Genomic DNA, 18,572 nt, shown 5'->3' with positions numbered 1-18,572 from the left:
AATTCCTGTTTTTTTGCTGTTTTCTATCAAGAGATCAACTTGTACTTTAAAGAGATCAACAATTTTTGAAAAAAACAATACCTCGAAACACAATTGAGGCCAATGCCTCCTTGTTTTTTTCCCCTCTCTACTATTATGTAAGATACGACACGATATTATGCACTTTTTGTTTTATTTTCAAATCAAAAATTCATTATGTTGAAGATTAATCTTGATACGTTGCATATGTCCATGAATTAAAATGCATTAAATCTGGGAACAAAATCATAATCTGTCAATTTAATCTTTTTCTTTTTGTTTAATGATCGTTTTATGCATAAAACTGATTTAATATTTATGGAATTAGAAATATATCTGCACTGAGCATTTGTTGTTGCATTTTAGTCAAAAGAATAACATATTGTAAAGGTTTATTTTCTTGAATTCCGTTACACGATCCCGTTTATACATTATTGCGAATACAACATGAATTGTAAAGCTTTTAACGTCAATCTTGTACTTTACGAATTAATTATCATAAATGTTATTCGGTGCTTTAGTTATAGTTAAAAGCCTGTTGATTCAATATTTGATCATATTTTTCAATCTTTTTTAATTTCATTTGATAAAAGAACAGGAAATTAAATGTTAAATTCGTTTTGTTAAATCGTGTTGACTTTTCTAATTGCTGGAAAGGTACTTCTTAAAATAAATAAAAGTACGTGTAATCTTTGATAGATAAAAGTTAATTCACATGAAAAGGGAACTGATAGGGGTTTATAGAATAGAAAATCTGAGGCCAATATTACAGAAAATTTGCAAAAAATGTAAAGGACAAAAATTGAGAAAAATAAGCCAAAAACAAAATCATTGAGAAGTAAAATGCCAAAATTACAGAAAATTGGCGAAAAAAATAGATACCGTTAGTTTTTTTTTTCTTTTGAATTGTTTAACATTTGAAATGTCAATGCCTTATATAGCTGACTGTACGGTGTGGACTTTGTTCATTATTGAAGGCCGTACGGCGACCTGCAATGTATTTATTTTTAGTTGCTAATATCTGTGTCATTTAGTTCCTTGTCAGTCGGAAACCAGGTTGAAGTAGAACAAAAGAAACGAAGCTCTTTGTTAGAGAAGGCGATAAATGTTTAATGTATTGTTTACTATAGTGACAAAAATTTTAAAAGTTAATATAAACAAACACAATCACAATTTTATTCTCAGTTACGAGGTGTTTTATGTTAAAACACCATTTGTATAAGTTTTCAATTTATCTAGTACATAGTTAAGCAGAACAATTAGATATCAAGTCGACAACATGGGTATCTTTCAAGTTGGATGAAGAAAATGCATAACCTCCGATTTTTTTGAAAAAAAACCAAGGACGGAAAACATATCAATCTATTAGTTCAGTAATTTTCGTGTCATCCCTACAATGGCTTCCATTTCTACGATTGTGAAAACAAACTAGTGTAATGGGGAGATAATTTTGACGAAGTAGAATTCTGACTGTTCAATAAATTTTTATACAAAAATGCTACATAGAAAAAATATTTAGTCTACATTTCATGCATTTAGTAATGTTATACTATGATTTCATGCAAAAAAAAGGCACCTTGCCACGGAGAATAAAAAGTTAATCAACCTCAATGTCAAAACTTCCTTTTTCTTCTTTCTGTTTGCTGTTTTCATCCGACCGCACCACTTCTAGTAAACATGAGATCCTTCCACCTTCCTGTTTTAATTTCTGAAAAAAGATGACATATTTTTGTTACATTTAAATAGTACTATCAATTAATCACAAAGTTGTAATCAAACAGTTTTTAGGCTGTGCAGAAAAAATTCAGAAAAATTGGGACTATTTTATTACACTCTATGTTTTGACATGCACCGGAAACTGAAAAATGTAATACAAGACTGGTACCAATATCTTTCTTTTATAATTGATATATTATAAAGAATATAACACAATGAACAAACTTAATGAAGAATAGAGAAAATTACTTAAAAAATTACAGAAAACAGAATTATATGGCTCCACATCCGGAACCTCGTAAATAGCAAACTATAGATTACCGCATCTGTTCCCTCCAAACCACTCAAAAATTTACACATAATATAGGTTAATGACGATGTTGTTATTTTAAGTAAAGTGAATTAATTGATGTATATAAACCTATTCAAAAGTTACGGTAGTGCGACTCAGGCCGTGTTCACATTGACCTAAATTCGGTGTTGTGTTAGTGTAACTCACACATAAACTAAACACAATTGCGTTCCCATTGATAAAACTCAATGTTTACATGTAGTTTAAATCATGTTTTATCTACACACAGTCGATAGTCAATGTAGGCCTTGTGTAGGTTAAGTGTACACAAAACTAGGCATTTAGGACATTAGTTTTACCGTGTATATATTTAAGGAGGAAACTATTTTTGAGTAAAATTGATATTTTTGATAATCATTAGTATAGTTCTTTACAGAAATTGTTGTTTAAATTTTACAGATTTTTTTTTGTTAAAAAAATTTAACGTACTTAAATAACCCCTGATCAAGACTCAAAGCAGCATCATTGCCGAACCCATAAGGCAGCAACCAATTGATTTTCGGAGGGGGGGCTATTATAGTTGAGTAAAAAACTCAAAGGCAAGGGGCTGGGGGTGGTGAGTTATGGATTTTGTTTTGGAAACAAAAAATGTTTCCAGTTTTTTGCCCTGAAAAAAAATTTGTTTGTTTCACCCTCAGCTGCCAGTATATATAATGCTAAAATTGATTTCGACTTGTCACCAAATTTTGTCCTGAAAAAAATCAATAGCTCACGCCCCCTATCTCCGCTCCCCTCCCCCTCCCCAAAAAAGAAGTTAATAGTTGCTGCCTAATTCATTTGAAAAGGTCTTCCCGAATCGACTTGACGTACACAGACATATTCGCCACTGGTCTTTACTCAAACAACGATTCACACATAAATGCATGACTAGTAAAAGTGTGAGGTAAAATGATATGTTTGTCTAGTATCTCAGATCCGTTAAATAACACTTAAAATAAATTAAAAAAACGTTACCCTATTCCTTTACCAAATACTCCTTGGAGAAGAAATACCATTTGAAACGAACAGAAAAGATAAAAATGTAGTGACCCCTAATATCTCAATTTTTTTTTTCGGCTGTAGGCACACTGCTGCAGCTAACGTTTTCTAATGCGTTATCGAGACAACTCTAGTGTATTCAAACTACTGCAAGTTATAAAAATGGCTTTCATAATGTAGCAACCACTTAACTTAAAAAAAAGGGGGAGGGTTATTTCTTTTTTTTTTTTTTTTATCTCAGTCAGATTTTTTTTTCGCGCGTACGTTTTTATTCCTTTTTTTCGATGCTGGTGATCAAATACTTTTTTTTTCAATATTTAACACTATAATGTATGGGAAACCCTTGATTCATGATATTATTTTTATCATCTGTATGACCATTTTTTTTTATCAAATTGGGGATATTTCCATTCCCACCCCCACCCCATTTTGAAGTCAAATGGTTGTTCCCTTACCGCCAGAAAAACTGTCCAAAAATTTTGAATTCAGTTCTACGTATTGAACATTTAAATAACATATAGTTTACAAGTGGGAACAAATCTAATGTACAGGTAGCTAAACAAGGTGTATAGATGTGAACAAATGTAATGTGAAACCAGTGTACACTACACTAAACTAATTGTTAACATGTTTACTCTACACGGCGTTTGGTGTGAACACGGCCTAACAAAGACCAATTGCAATGTTTGAAAATTATCTGATTTCACTATCTAAGCTGTGAAGGATTGATTTGTTTTGTTGCACTCGGTAACGTTATTTGTGTAATTAATTATCATCCAAGCTTTTGGTACGAATGTTCTTAATAATTCAAATATCATCAAAGTTGTTACATGACGCTTATTTTCTTCCTTGTTATCGTAAAATAGTGATAGATTCAATATATTATACCATATCTTTTAATATAATCCATTTCCGGCACTAACAAGACCGGACATTATTTTTTGAATTTGTGTTCATGTATCACAATGGATTATAACTGCTAACAGTACACGGTGCCGTTAAAATATGTCATATCAGACCAATTAGTTCTTGAAAATCATTCGACTTTAGTACTGTCCTTTTGGAAAATGTATGTTCACATAAATAGGAAAACGTCACATGAGTGTGGTTTTTTTTCAGTTTCTGTCAATTCACGGTTTAGGGAGCTACCTTTTGATTTTTAGGGGGGGGGGGGGGGGGGGCTAGGATGAAAAATGTTGTCCTGCTTTTTTTATTAGTTGTAATCTCTGTCCTGCCTTTTTATTTTTTACTCTATTCGATCCTGCCTTTTTTTTTACTAGTTTATCCTGACTTTTTTTTACACAAATTGTCATCCTGCCTTTTTTTTACCAAGTTGCTGATCCTGCCTTTTTTTTTAACCCAAAACTCCTGTCCTGCCTATTTTTTTCTAAATTTCATCCTAGCCCTATTTTTTTAATATTACACTTTCATTTAATGTATGGCTATTATTTATTTTGAATTTATTGAACCATAAAACTAATTGTTGACTCTTTACATTGAATAATCCGCGCGGATTATGTAAAATGTGAAGTCAAAAATTAGTTTTATGGTTCAATAAAATCAAAATGAATTATTGCCATTCATTATAAATAAATTTCTATCAAAAATAAGGCTCAAATTACTTTTAATATTAACAATAACAACGCACACACATGTTGGCGTATGAATACACAACGTCAGAGTGGGCGTGTCGCCATCAAAATTGACAACATTGAAAATAAAACTAATAATTTTAACCAATCAGAAGACAGTAAACACACCAAATTTATTTATTAATGATTGATCAAAATAAATCTTTCTTTTATAAATAAACATATTACATTGTAGCGTGTGCAACTTTGATAAGACATTGTAAAAAGCCGTGCAACATATGTACACGGGACAAAAGTGAGTTCTCACTCAAAAAATGTCCTATCATTTCAACCAAAATCGATATATTTCATAAAAATTCTACCAACTAACTGTATGAGCGAAAATGTCTATAGAGAATAGATTTAGGTGGGCATCTTATCAAAGGTCACGAAGCTAGGGTTCAGACTAATCCACGCGGTACTCGACACGTCCTTCAAGGTTATGTATGTATTTGGTCCGATGACGTCCTTACATTGAATAATTCAGGTCCGTCCTCTGTAAAGTAAAAAAAAAAGTGAATACAAAAATTGAACTCATGAAATCAAGAGACATGTTTTTAATATCGGAATATGGGCTAGAATGATTTTTTTGTCCTGCATAGTTGTAATCTGTCTCCTGCCATTTTATTTTTTCACTCTATACTATCCAACCTTTATTTTTTTTTAGTTTATTATGCATAAAATGCAGGGGCGGATCAAGTCATTTTAAAAAAGTGGGGGGTTCCAACTATATGTCCCATTCAAATGCATTGATCGGCCAAAAACAGGGGTTCCAACCTCCGGACCCCCCCCCCCCCCTTTAGATCCTCCAATGAAATGTCCTCCGGCTTTTTTTAAGTTCGTAAAGTTGCTCATTCTACCCTCTTTTTTTTACTCTAAACTGCAAACCCCTCCCCCGCCTATAACATCAAAAGGTTACCGTAGCTTCATTAAAGAAAGTTACAAAGGTAAAGTAAGTACTTTTGAATTGTCTACATGGCTTGAAATTAAAAGGTTCAATAAATATGCCTAATTTTAGAATTTTATACATCTTATATATACGTTTTAACATAAATCATTGCATTTCGCTTCGGGATCATTGTAAACTTTTAAATTATAGGCAAATTTTAACCAAACAGTGGGATTTTGGTACCGTAGATCTCTTTTTATTTGTGCATAAGCATGAATTCCGCCGAAAAAAAATCCAATGAAAGACAATCATCAATATGCATCTTTGCCCCCGTTGATGGTTTTTAGTGGCAGTCGAGTACACAGTCACCTTTATAGGTTTAGGCGTGTTTGAGTTTACATGTACTACTAAAAGAAATATATTTGATACTTCGTCTCGCCTCAGACTCATTTTTATATATATTTAGGCTGCAGGTTGACAAAAAAAAAACATTAAACAAATTAGAGTACTAAAATATGAAAATACATGGGTCAAGTGAAATACCTTTCTAATGAGTCACAACAGAGCAGGCGTGTTCGAATACACATTTTTTTACTAAAAGTACTTGACGACAGACTTCTTAAGTTAATCGTTTAAATGCATGACTTTAAAAAAAAAAAACTATATATTTCATTGATAAATTGACGCAGGCATTGCTCCACTGTTGGGGCAACGATTCAATTCTAGGAAGGGGAATATACTTGTAATGTGTTTGTATAAAGGAGGGGGAAAATCCAAATAAAAAAGCGCGAGCAATTGTTTTTAGATTGTGGATCCTATCAATCAATTTCTTTTTTTTAATTTAACACTTTTAAAAAGGAAATCTGGATTCAGAATAAATTGTATGGCAGCATTAAGTTCGACCACATTTTTTCCCCTCAAAATTGGGATCAGAACTTTTTCGTCAAGAAAAAAACCAAACCCGCTTCTCCTTTAAAGTAAAATGATTGTTCTCTTAATCTTACGAAATGTCTTTGCCTATTTATTAAATTTAAGTATCAGATCATGTACATGATAGGAAAAAAATAAATATTACAAAAAGTAAGGGGAAAATGAAAAGGGTACAAAAGGTAAGATTAAAGATGTTGATATTGAGCGGGTTTTGTTTCTATTACTTATCGATTTGGCCTTTTATAGATGAACGGACAAGAAAAGCCAATGCGTCAATGTGTCTTTAGTTTTCTAATTTGTAGCTAAGATTTGGGACGAATTAACAACCACAGTTTTGACGGGTAAGTAACCTCTAGTCTTTGTTGAATTTGTGTGTTTATTATTCATTTTTTTTAAATTTTATGCAATTGTATGTATCGATTTTTGTGTGGCGTCCAGTTTTTATAAACTAGACTAGTACACCGAATTGTTTCGGGGCCAGCTGGTGTACGTCCTTGCCTTCGAATGCGGAATGTTCTCTGTGGCCGTTGGCTGTTTTGTGTTCTTTTGTCGGGTTGTTGTCTCTTTAATACAATTCTCTATTCAAGTGATACAGTAGATGAAACTATTTCAAGAATCTCCTCTGAAACTACTAGGCCAAATACTTCCAAACTTTAACTGAATGTTCCTTAGGGCATCTTGTTTATAAATTGTATCCGAAGTTTTGATCTATCAACAAACATGGTCGCCATTGCTAAAAATAGAACATAGGGGTCAAATGCAGTTTTTTGCTTATATCTCAAAAACGAAAGCATTTAAAGCAAATCTGACATGGGGTAAAAATGTTCATTAGGTCAAGATCTATCAGCCCTAAAATTTTCAGATGAATCAAACAACCCATTGTTGGGTTGCTGCCACTTAATTATTATACCACTCATATTGGTTTTTTAATGTTGTCCCAGACCTAGAAAGTGAAATCTTACACTGACTATACATTTTGCTTGAGACCAAGATATTGTCAAAAACTTATTAAAATTAAAACAGAACTTGCATTCTCAGATTAAGAAAGAGTCAGTTTGTTGAACACCCAGAAAGCATGATAAAATTGAGAATGGAAATGGGGAATGTGTCAAAGAGACAACAATCCGACCAAATAAAAAACAACAGCAGAAGGTCACCAACAGGTCTTCAATGTAGCGAGAAATTCCCGCACCCGGAGGCGTCCTTCAGCTGGCCCCTAAACAAATATATACTAGTTCAGTGATAATGAACGCCATACTAATTTCCAAATTGTACACAAGAAACTAATATAAAAATAACACAAGACTAACAAAGGCCAGAGGCTCCTGACTTGGGACAGGCGCAAAAATGCGGCGGGGTTAAACATGTTTGTGAGATCTCAACCCTCCCCCTATACCTCTAACCAATGTAGAAAAATAAACGCATAACAATACGCACATTAAAATTCAGTTCAAGAGAAGTCCGAGTCTGATGTCAGAAGATGTAACTAAAGAAAATAAACAAAATGACAATATTACATAAATAACAACAGACTACTAGCAGTTAAATGAGTTTGCATCATTTGTTCTATAGCTTCTTGTTTCGGCCTTCAGTGGCTCCAAAACCCTTAAAAAAAATACTCGCTTCGCTCGCCGAAACATGTTTGCCAATATTTAAAAAAAGGCTAGATACAATCAAAGTTTTAAGTTTATTTGATAAGTTTAAATTTTGAGTTTAAAACAAGTCGAAATTTCGAGCTTTAAAAAAGTCGAAATTTTGAGTTTACAAAAAGTCGAAATTTTGAGTTTGAAATAAGTTGAAATTTCGATTTTTAAATAGTCGAAATTTCGATTTTAAAAAGTAGAAATTTCGAGTTTTAAAAAAGTCGAAATTTCGAGTTTAAAGTGGAAATTTCGACTTTTTATAAGTCGAAATTTCGAGTTTCAAGAAAGACAATATTTCAAGATATTAAAAAGTCAAAATTTCGGGATTTGAAAAATCAAAATTTCAGGTAGTAATACAGTCAAAATTTCGAGATTTGAAAAGTCAAAATTTCGATTTTGAAAATAAATTCCACTGTCAATTTTATTTTTTCTATGTCCCCAATACGCTTCCGTATTTTTGTTGCCTCAAGGGAAGTTAAAAATAAAAAAAAACGGGTTTTGATAATAACAATATATCGAACGATACTCCTATTTTCGCGCCGCACGTGGAACTCAAGGTAAAAGTAACTGGTTATAGCACTATAAAACACCAGGTTTGACGTTTGTAAGTCACACTATACGGAAGGATTTGTAACAGACATCAAGTAAGTAGATTTCATCAGTCCATTTTTATTTGTAAATATAAATGATACGAAGTAAGATTTAAATACTGGTACATGTAATGCTAGCAAATCCAGCGAATTTCATTTGAAGTAGAGCTTTTGTAACATTTGTAAATATTTTAACTAAAAGTTTGTATTTGCTGTTCACTTGCACTGATAAAGCCAAAAACTTTCATTTGAAGAGAGCATTTTACTAAAAGAGTGCATTTGAAATAAACACTGTTAAAGTTAGCAAATTTCATTTCGGGTAGAGCTTTTGTAGTTGTAAAATAAAAACCAAATTGAAAATTCCCGTACCAAGTCAGGAATATGACTTGCTGTCCATTTGTTTGATGTGTTTTATTCTTTGGTTTTGCCTTTTTCGTTAGGGACTTTCCGTTATGAACTTTCCTCCGAGTCAAACGTGTGCATTTGCCTATTAACGCTGGTAATGGCGGCATTTAAGAAGAGCTTTTATTATATTACATTTTACAAAAAAAATGTTCATTTGCTATTACATACAACGCTGGTAATGCCAGCAAATTTATTTTAAAGTAGAGCTATTGTATCATTTGTAAATATCATGCTAAAAAAGTGCGTTTGCTATTTAACACGGTAAAGCAGGCAAATTTCATTTGATGTAAAGTTTGTAATATTTGTTAATATTTTACTCGCATAATCATTGTCGCGTGCATTTGTTGTTAAGACGGGTAATTGCTGTAATTTTTATTTGAGGGAGAGCTTTTTTAATATTTGTAAATATTTTACCGAAAAAGATCATTTGCTTATAACATTGGTAATGCCGAAAGTTTTTATTTGAGGTACAACTTTTGTAATATTTACATATTGAAAACGTGCATTTGCTGTTATTAAACTGGAAGTGCCAGTTGTTTTAATGTAGGGTAGAACGTTTCAATATTATGATTTTACAAAAAGTCGTCTATTGCTGAATTCGAAAAATGGGCCGGACGGGAGTTTTGATTTTAATTTTCATCCTAGCCCCCTCCCTAAAAATATAATGTTAGCTCCCTAAACATTTGTTGGGAGGGCAACAAACTCCCCTGGTTAATTTTTTGTATTGTGTGCTGTTTACCACGACTAAACCGTATATATCTATATTTTACCAGGACTAAACCGTATATACCTATATTTTATCAGGCCGCAACCGTATATACACCTGTATCTTTAACCTGAAATCAGCCTGATATTGTACAAATAACGGTTATACAAATATTTTCTGTACTAATTAGGTCTGTTACCCGCTTTGACGTTGAGCAAGCGGTAAGGCGGATATTTCCTTCTGGGTAACAGTTCATTTTTGGGTCCTCATCGTGGTCCGCGTTTCAACTATGTTGATTTCTTTTGAAAAATCAAAAGCAATAATTTCTATATGAACAGCTTACCGCAAGTACCGGGTGTAAATTGTAGGATAAAAACAATATATGTACATTGTCAGAAAATATCAAATTTGTTTGTACTCGCTACGAAACAGGAGAAAAGCTCTGTAGAGTCTCGCTTTTCATCATGTGGTCTAAACCTCATACGAATAAATTTTATATTTTCCAACAATGTACGTTTTGTTGTTTTTGTATGATGTATTGTGTTCATTTATATATGCCTTCAACCCCATTGGGGTATAACTGTGAGTTTATTCAATTTTATATACAATTATTGATTTTGAATTTATTATATTGTAAATATATTTTTTGCCAAAACTAAACCATACATGTATATATATCTATGACTTTTTTTCTTTTACAGACCCAACAATGTTCGTCTTACAGTTCTTGACCTGTCTTCTGCTTACAGTAAGTTTATTATAATAAGGCCAAATAAATAAAGAATATGCGTTTCCTAATTACCTATATATACTCTGTATACCTACCCTAAAATTTTTAGCCTATCTTAAATTCAATTTTGGTTATTTTTCAATAAGCAAAGTCAAAATTTCTCTCCCATAGACTCTATGTTAAATAAAATTAGAATTAAAAAAAAATAACATACCTACAAATGTACCTTACTTATTTTTTTTCAAAGATGTACATAATGGGAAACGCGCATATCAATCGCTTCAATCTGAATGAAATGTTCTACAGAGGAATCTGAAATTGTGGTCTTTCAACACGTTACTTTTGCTTGATACAGGCAGGATTGACTAAACATAGCCATGTTTACAAACTTGGGATATTTTTCATGCTATGACTGTATTTGTAGGTTGCTGTCAGATGTACTGTACCAAAAGGCTACATTTTGGATGGTGAGTAACTAATATATTCACGTCAGAATTTAAAAATATAATTAAAGGGAATTCGAATCGCTCCTCAGTTTGAAAATAATAAGCTTGTCAAAACACTAGTTCATATTGATAGATGATTAATAAAATCAAGAGCAAATATATATATATATATATATATAGGTGAATGTGCTTGTTTTCGAGATATTAGCCGTTGAAATTTTTGGGGGAAAATGTTCTCTCTTGACTCTTCATAGCTTTATCATTGATAGGTTTAAGTTCTCAAATGATATTAAAAAATAATTATAAAGATAAGACTATTAACGAAAGCTTCTCATTATGTGTCGCGAATAAACTTGCAAACCAAAGACATATAAAAGACCCGAAACTTTTAATTTTCTTGTAGGTCATTGTTTTTCATTCCGACATGATTTTTTATACAAATTTCATGAGCCATTTCCTCATTTGATTTTCTTATTTCTTTTTTATTATAATATGGCTTCGTTTTAACTTTGTTGTATTTTTATTAATTGTTGTATTCTATATACATTGTATATTCATTGTATATTCATTCAATTAATACTATCATTTTTACTTTGCTAGTTTCACAATTTTGCGGCCAGGTCTCCGGTAGTGATGACTATTCTGGAATCGGAGCTAACGTGACCATCAAATCTGATCTATATGTCCAAGCACAGATCAAGTGTCGACAAGGTCTCGTCACGCTCAACCCAATTAATGAAACCAATACTGAAACCACCCTCGATCTGTGTTACACCAACGATACGGTTTCTGAATGTCCATGTGAATTCAATGTAAGTAGACTTCTTGGACAGTTGCTTTTTCACTCATTTTCTTTAACTTGTTAAAACAATTTTGTAATGGGGCCGAATAAAATATGGTGTTTACTATTAAATCTTCAAAAAATACAGAAGGATTTTTTTTATTGTAATTTGTTTTATGCATCGGCTATAGGAAGAGATTCGAACAAAAACAGTCCTAATTGAACAGTCCTAATTGAAAATTATCAAAACGTCTTCAAATGTTTTCTAGGCTACTGTGGATTCATTTATTTTCGTGGGTACCAATTTTCGTGGATTAAGGAAAACTTGCATGTTCGTGGATATTTAATTTCGTGGTTTTGACAGTCTGCGTACAAGCCTATGGGAAATTAGTAATTCGTTGAACATTTAATTTCGTGGTTCACCTGTATCCACGAAATCAACAAAAATTAGTATCCAACGAATAATAATGAATCCTAAGCTTAAATTATGATAGGGAATAAGACATTTCAAAACAAAAGAAGTCAATGGAAGTTAAGGACAAGACACCCTTTAATATTTACCTAAATTTGTGTATTATATATGTATTGAGTTACTTAATTATTGTCTTCATTTCTTTTTGTTTGTGTTATATGTCACAAACTGTAAAGTTTACATGGCAAGAACACATTGAATTGAATTGAAATTTATTTTTAAACAGACACCAGCAGACGGGTCCAATTTCTACTCTGCCGAATTACAAGTCTTCTGGGGATTTAACAACGGCACATTAATGAATGAATATGAAACTTACACAATTTCCTGTATTGCCGAAGGAAATAAAACTAATGTTGTGGATTCGAAGACTATTGTGGAAGAGTAAGTGCATTATTGAAAAGTGAAGTGCATGGACCCATTATAAATGAAGCTTAACTGAATGACACTCTTGGAATTTCTGTAAATTGTACTTATTTTAAAAAGTAAAACCTTTTAAGTATTTGTATTCTGATTTGTTTTATCCCAGCTTCATTCTTTGTTATTCTAGTTTCATTCTCATTTCCTTATTCTTTTTTGCTATTCTCATTTGTTATTATTTCCATTCGTTATTTTGTTATTTCCATTTGTTATTATTCTCATTTGTTATTTCCATTTGTTATTATTCTCATTTGATATTAATCTCATTTGATATTTCCATTTGTCATTTCCATGTGTTACTTTCTTATTTGTTATTTCCATATGTTACTTTCTTATTTGTTATTTCCATTTGTTACTTTCTTATTTGTTATTTCCATTTGTTATTATTCTCATTTGTCATTTCCATTTGTAACCTTTCTCCTTGTTATTATTTCCATTTGTTACCTTTCTCATTTGTTGTTATTTCCATAAATTTTTGTTACCTTTCTCATTTGTTATTCTCATTTGTTATTTCCATTTGTTATTATTCTCATTTGATATTTCCATTTGTTACTTTCTTATTTGTTATTTTTTCCATTTGTTACTTTCTTATTTGTTATTATTCCAGCTATATTCCCGTAGACAAACAGTTGGTTAAATCTCTCGGCCATGATTATGCAGGAACTGTCACATTTAAATTGATTGACATTCTTGGTAAAGACATCGGTGCTACAGTTGCCATGTCGAAAAAAGTTCGGTTATTATTAACGGTCACTACTGGTAAGACCTGTAACATAAATAAACGTAAATACTATAGATTTCAAGATTTCAAGATTTTATTGTACACTCTGACAGTTTACACTGTTACAAAAGGCAGATATACATAATATACAGCTTGACAGAAGTGGTGTAAGATTTGTATAATAACAGAACAAAATTGAAATGAACATATATACAGGTCAATTGAATATTAGTCATCAAACACACCGTAACATACGGTTGTTTGACACGTGATTTAAACGATCAAAACAAATACACATATCATGACAGACATATAAAGACCATGGACGTCATTCAGGGAGTTGGATACGATTCTTAAATCCAACTTCCCTATATACATTTGTAACAATGCCAACATGAATTAAAATTATAATTGTTCCGAAATTATTTCTATTTCCAAAATGTATTTTAGGATATAAAAAATCTGAAATGTATTGTCAAATAAAAATATAAAACTTCGATATGTTTTTTTAATTTATTTCTGTTCTGTTATTATAATAGATTATAATTCCGTCAGTCATAACATTTCGGGCATATAAATGTTCGTTGTTTCTCCTAACTTTTCTGATTTCTTTGGAATAGGGCATGCACCATCGCAACATGTATTTAACATGCTGCGATGCATAGATGTGTAATAAAATTACCTCGGAACCTTTCATACAAATTCAATAATGATTAGAATTGTAGGCCTTGTCGGGAGAACATAAAGTTCTAACTTTCTAATTTACAGCCGACTACCTAGGCGTGATTCCATACGATTGCAAGGCTGTCAGTGGTGATGGTAAAACAAGCTACCGATTTCTTCAAGCTGGGTAGGTGTTTAAAATTCATTTTAGAAATTTAAGAAATATTGGGATTCGTGATAAATTAATTTAAATGTTGCTTTTTGAAATTTCTACATGTATACAAATCAATACAATCGGTAAATTTCAAATAACGTACAGCTAATTTTTTACAGCTTGTAAAGTAAAGCTTTTGAGGTGACTGGCTTGCTTTGTTGGTATAAAAGCTTACCCAAGCTTTGTACTCGCGATTAAACTCTTAAAAAAGTATAGGCAAACTTTACTTGCCTATAAATTTTAGTTTAATTTGAAGGTTATCTAAATTACTTTTGTACAATATAATACAAACAAAGCAAGCAAGCCAACCCATGTCTTGCTGTACATTCATTAGGAAATGAGCTGTAACAAATCATATATTTTTTTAGATGTGGAGATGGAACTATCATCCCAAAAAACAAAGGTTTCACAACAAAAACCATTGCAGGAGGTAACGATAAAACCGCAACCAGTCCATTTTTTAAAGTTTTCAAGTTACTAGAAGCTACACAAAGTGGTGCCATCTCCTACGAATGTTCATTTACAGTTTGCAACGCCACCTGTGACGGGGTAAGATATGAAGAATTGTTCACTTAAAGCCTTTTGCACATGAAAATTTCAGTTCTTAGTTGGAAACTAATGCAGTCGTTTATTCACAACCCATTGCATTGAGTGTGCACGTACTTTTAGTCAATATCTTTGGTTGCTTGCTTGCTATAGTGCCAACAAGATTTTTGTGAAGAAGATGAATTCGACCTTAAAACGCGATCGTATTGACTTTGGATGTCCAAATATAGGCAAATCGGACATATTCTGGGGGGTAGGATGAAATTTGAAAAAAATAGGCAGGACCGGGGTTTTGAGTAAAAAAAAAAAGGCAGGATGAAACACTTGCAAAAAAAAGGCAGGATGACATTTTAATGTAAAAAAAGTCAGGATAAACTAAAAAAAAAAAAAAACAGGACCGGATAGAGTGAAAAATAAAAAGGCAGGACAGAAAATGCAGGACAAAAAATTCATCCTAGCCTCACCCCCACCCCCACCACATAAAAATCAAATGGTAGCTCCCTAATGTATTTCAGCATCTTTGAATTTTCTATTTAGAATTTTCTATACCTTGATTATCGAGTCTTTCAAATATTACAAACCAGGAAAGGCATTGATTTGGTGTACCATAAAATTTAAGTTTGGGTGGGGGAGGGGATACTTCTCTTATTTTGAAAAAAATGAACTCTGAAGAAATATAAACCATTCGGAAATGATTTGTTCCAAAGCAACACATTTAATTGTGATGACAAACAAGATTTTTTTTCTGATGGATTTATGTTTTTTTTACAGTCATCGTGTGCCTTGAGGACTAAGAGATCTGTCGATTCCTTTGGTAAGTGTTATCTTTATAACCTTTTGTTTGAAACCTGCAATTAAAAAAAAAAAAATGTATAAAACAGTCTTGATGAAACGTCATATATATATCTCTCCTCTTACAATTCGAATCCTGGGAAGCAATTCACCAGACTGAGTCAAATTAAAATCTGAATCCGTTTCCAATGGAGCATATTCCACAGTAAACTGTTTTGAAAATGTGTTCCAAATTTTTACAATTGTGCATAAAGTGTAACAGCTCATCGGTTCAGAGACTTCCAAATATTTTAGATTGGGGGGGGGGGGGGGGGGGGGACCTGATGCATAGATGTTCTAGTTTACATACAGTAGATGCATGCTAATTGACCGTTTCAGAATGTAATGCATCATGGGTAATTTCATTGTTCGTACCCCAAAGTGAAAATAACGTTACGTCATTGGTTGAATTTCCATTGTTTATAACGTTTTAAACCGATCAAAACGCTTTGGTGTACGCTTTTGAAAATATTACCCAGGACGAATTAATTCTGAAACGGCTAATTTTTAAGTTTATATTTTAATCATGGGGATGCCCTACTTACACTATTTGGGGATGCCCTACTTACACTATTTTAATCGAAACACTTGTACTGTATCTTATATATTAAAAAGAATCGCTAAATCGAACGCTTTCTGGTCAAAGCATTTATAAACATATATTTTGTATTGCCTTTGGCTGATAGAAATGTTATTGAATACACTGAGAATTGTTCCCCTTTATACAGTGAAACATGACTAATCCGAATCCTGTTTAAACATAAAACCTGTATAAACGAAACATGTTCGTAAGCACTATCTAATCAAAGTATTTTTGTTGTGAACCTGATAAAACCGAACATCCGCCAGATCGAACACCATCTTTAGGTCCAAAGATGTTAGGTTTTAACAGGTTTTAGTGTATAATAATTATCCGAAACTTTATTTGCAGCTGAGATAGAAGAGCAAAAGCAAGTGAAGACACCATTATACAATATTCAACGCCTAGAAGATCGTGTGGAAGATCGTCTAGACCAATCACGACAGGAACTAAGCGACCTGAAAATGGATACTCGTCTGAAGCTGGCTTCCCTTGAAATCGTCGGCATCGGAGCTGTTGCGTTGTTATCACTTGTAATTGCCACATATTCCTGTATCAGAGTTGAACAAAAACGCCTACGTGAAAGGGTGAGCACAAAGATGTCATCCGCATAATGTCACGTGCTTGACACTTTTGTTATTCGTTGTTAACATTTAATTGTTACATTGTTTTTTCTTTGTTCAGCATTATCTGTTACAATTATCGATCCTTCTGAATAAAATATGGTGCATTTGTTATCTGTCTATATTTCTTTCCTAGCATTTATTACTCTAGCGAAAACACATAGTCTATTTCCGTTTTTTTAAATCTGATCGAAAAAGTTGTAATTTCGTATTATTCTTAACTTATGAGATAGTGGTTAAGTGGATCTTTGTGAAATGAAACCGGTTTAGATCAAACCTCTTCGGGTCTTAAGACTGTTCGGTATTATCAGATCCACTGTTCGGTTTAATCCGATTCACATCCAACTCAATATAATAGGACTGAGTTAAGTTATAGTAACATGTTTGGTTTACTAGTATACAGGTTTTCGGTTTATGCAGGATTCAGTTTAGCCAGGTTACACTGTATTCATATGAAGTGGTCTGCTTATACTTTAATTTTCTTCACTCAATTCGCCGTTTCAGAATCTAATGCATCCTTGGTAATATTTTCAAAAGCTTACACCAAAGCGTTTTTATTGGTTTAAAACGTTATAAACAATGGAAATTCAACCAATGACGTAACGTTATTTTCCCTTTTGGGGTTCGAACAATGAAATTACCCATGATGCTTCCGATTCTGAAATGACGAATTAAAGAAGGTCAAAAACTTGTTCCTAGTCTTTCAACACTAACATTTTGAGGTGCATTTGTAAAAAATTATCCGAACGATAATTTTCGTTTTTTTTCGGATTTAAATATTCCATTCACAATAGCCCATGAATATAGTTATAAGATGTGGTAAGAGAAGTTTCTAAGTCACAATTTGTAAAAGTACTAGAACACCATTGGACCGTTGTGAGTTACATTTTCTCCGACATGTAACACAGTATCCCGAACGGCCTACATGTATAATCTAGGACCTCATCTTTATATTTATTGTCGTTTTTCCGTCCTGAACATTACCATTATTTACCACAAGACGATAACCAAGCAACCCAAAATCAATCTATTTGTATATTATAACACACCACGTTTAATATTCTCTTATTTCTATTTTTGCATTTTCTCTCTATTCTATGAAATATTTGCCACTTGACGTTAAGCAACCAACAGTCGGTATATTGGTCTATATTGAACCCACATTAGTCTGTATTCTTTATTTTTTCCCTTTTTTCTTAGTTTTGTCTCGTTATTCTTATTTCTGTAAATCCTTGTTATAATTTATGCTTTCCTTTTTATATAATCTTTCAGATATCTGACGCACTTACCTTACTCGAAAAGCACACATCACGTTACGTTTATGGAAAGAAAAAACAACTCATACAAATACTTAGATTTCAATGTAGAAAATCCTCCATAACAACTTATTACATGTACTGGCAGATCAGTGAGATCATACAATGAGCCAACTCAATTTTTATTTACAAAATTAACTGATCTTAAAATTGCAAACAACAGAATAGTCTAAATGTTTCAAAATAATCTATATCGCCTAATCCTTTTGGGAAAAAAACATTTCGGGACCAATCTTCACACAATACCACTTTGCCAGTCTCCGTGTCCCTGAAGAAATACATAAGTTAACCAGCCATTCATGAAACCCAATTTAATACTCTTTGAATTCATGTTTGAATCAATCACATGGACAAGATGGAATGGGATTTAT

General features: G+C 32.3%; 1 protein-coding gene across 1 annotated transcript; it reads left to right on the top strand.

The window, feature by feature from the left end:
- The first annotated feature begins 8,713 nt into the window (after nucleotides 1–8,713).
- LOC134694689 (uncharacterized) lies at nucleotides 8,714–16,997 on the top strand. Its single transcript, XM_063555735.1, has 10 exons — nucleotides 8,714–8,801; nucleotides 10,560–10,606; nucleotides 11,013–11,055; nucleotides 11,635–11,846; nucleotides 12,514–12,671; nucleotides 13,315–13,466; nucleotides 14,197–14,278; nucleotides 14,674–14,854; nucleotides 15,623–15,665; nucleotides 16,614–16,997. The coding sequence occupies exons 2-10, from the start codon at nucleotides 10,568–10,570 to the stop codon at nucleotides 16,874–16,876; spliced, it is 1,173 nt and encodes a 390-aa protein (XP_063411805.1). The 5' UTR covers nucleotides 8,714–8,801; nucleotides 10,560–10,567; the 3' UTR covers nucleotides 16,877–16,997.
- The last annotated feature ends 1,575 nt before the right edge of the window (nucleotides 16,998–18,572 follow it).

This window comes from Mytilus trossulus, chromosome 13 (genome assembly GCF_036588685.1).
Source record: "Mytilus trossulus isolate FHL-02 chromosome 13, PNRI_Mtr1.1.1.hap1, whole genome shotgun sequence".
Taxonomy (NCBI): Eukaryota; Metazoa; Mollusca; class Bivalvia; order Mytilida; family Mytilidae; genus Mytilus; species Mytilus trossulus.
The sequence above is the reverse complement of the archived record's forward strand: the minus strand, read 5'-3'. Positions and strand labels throughout refer to the sequence as shown.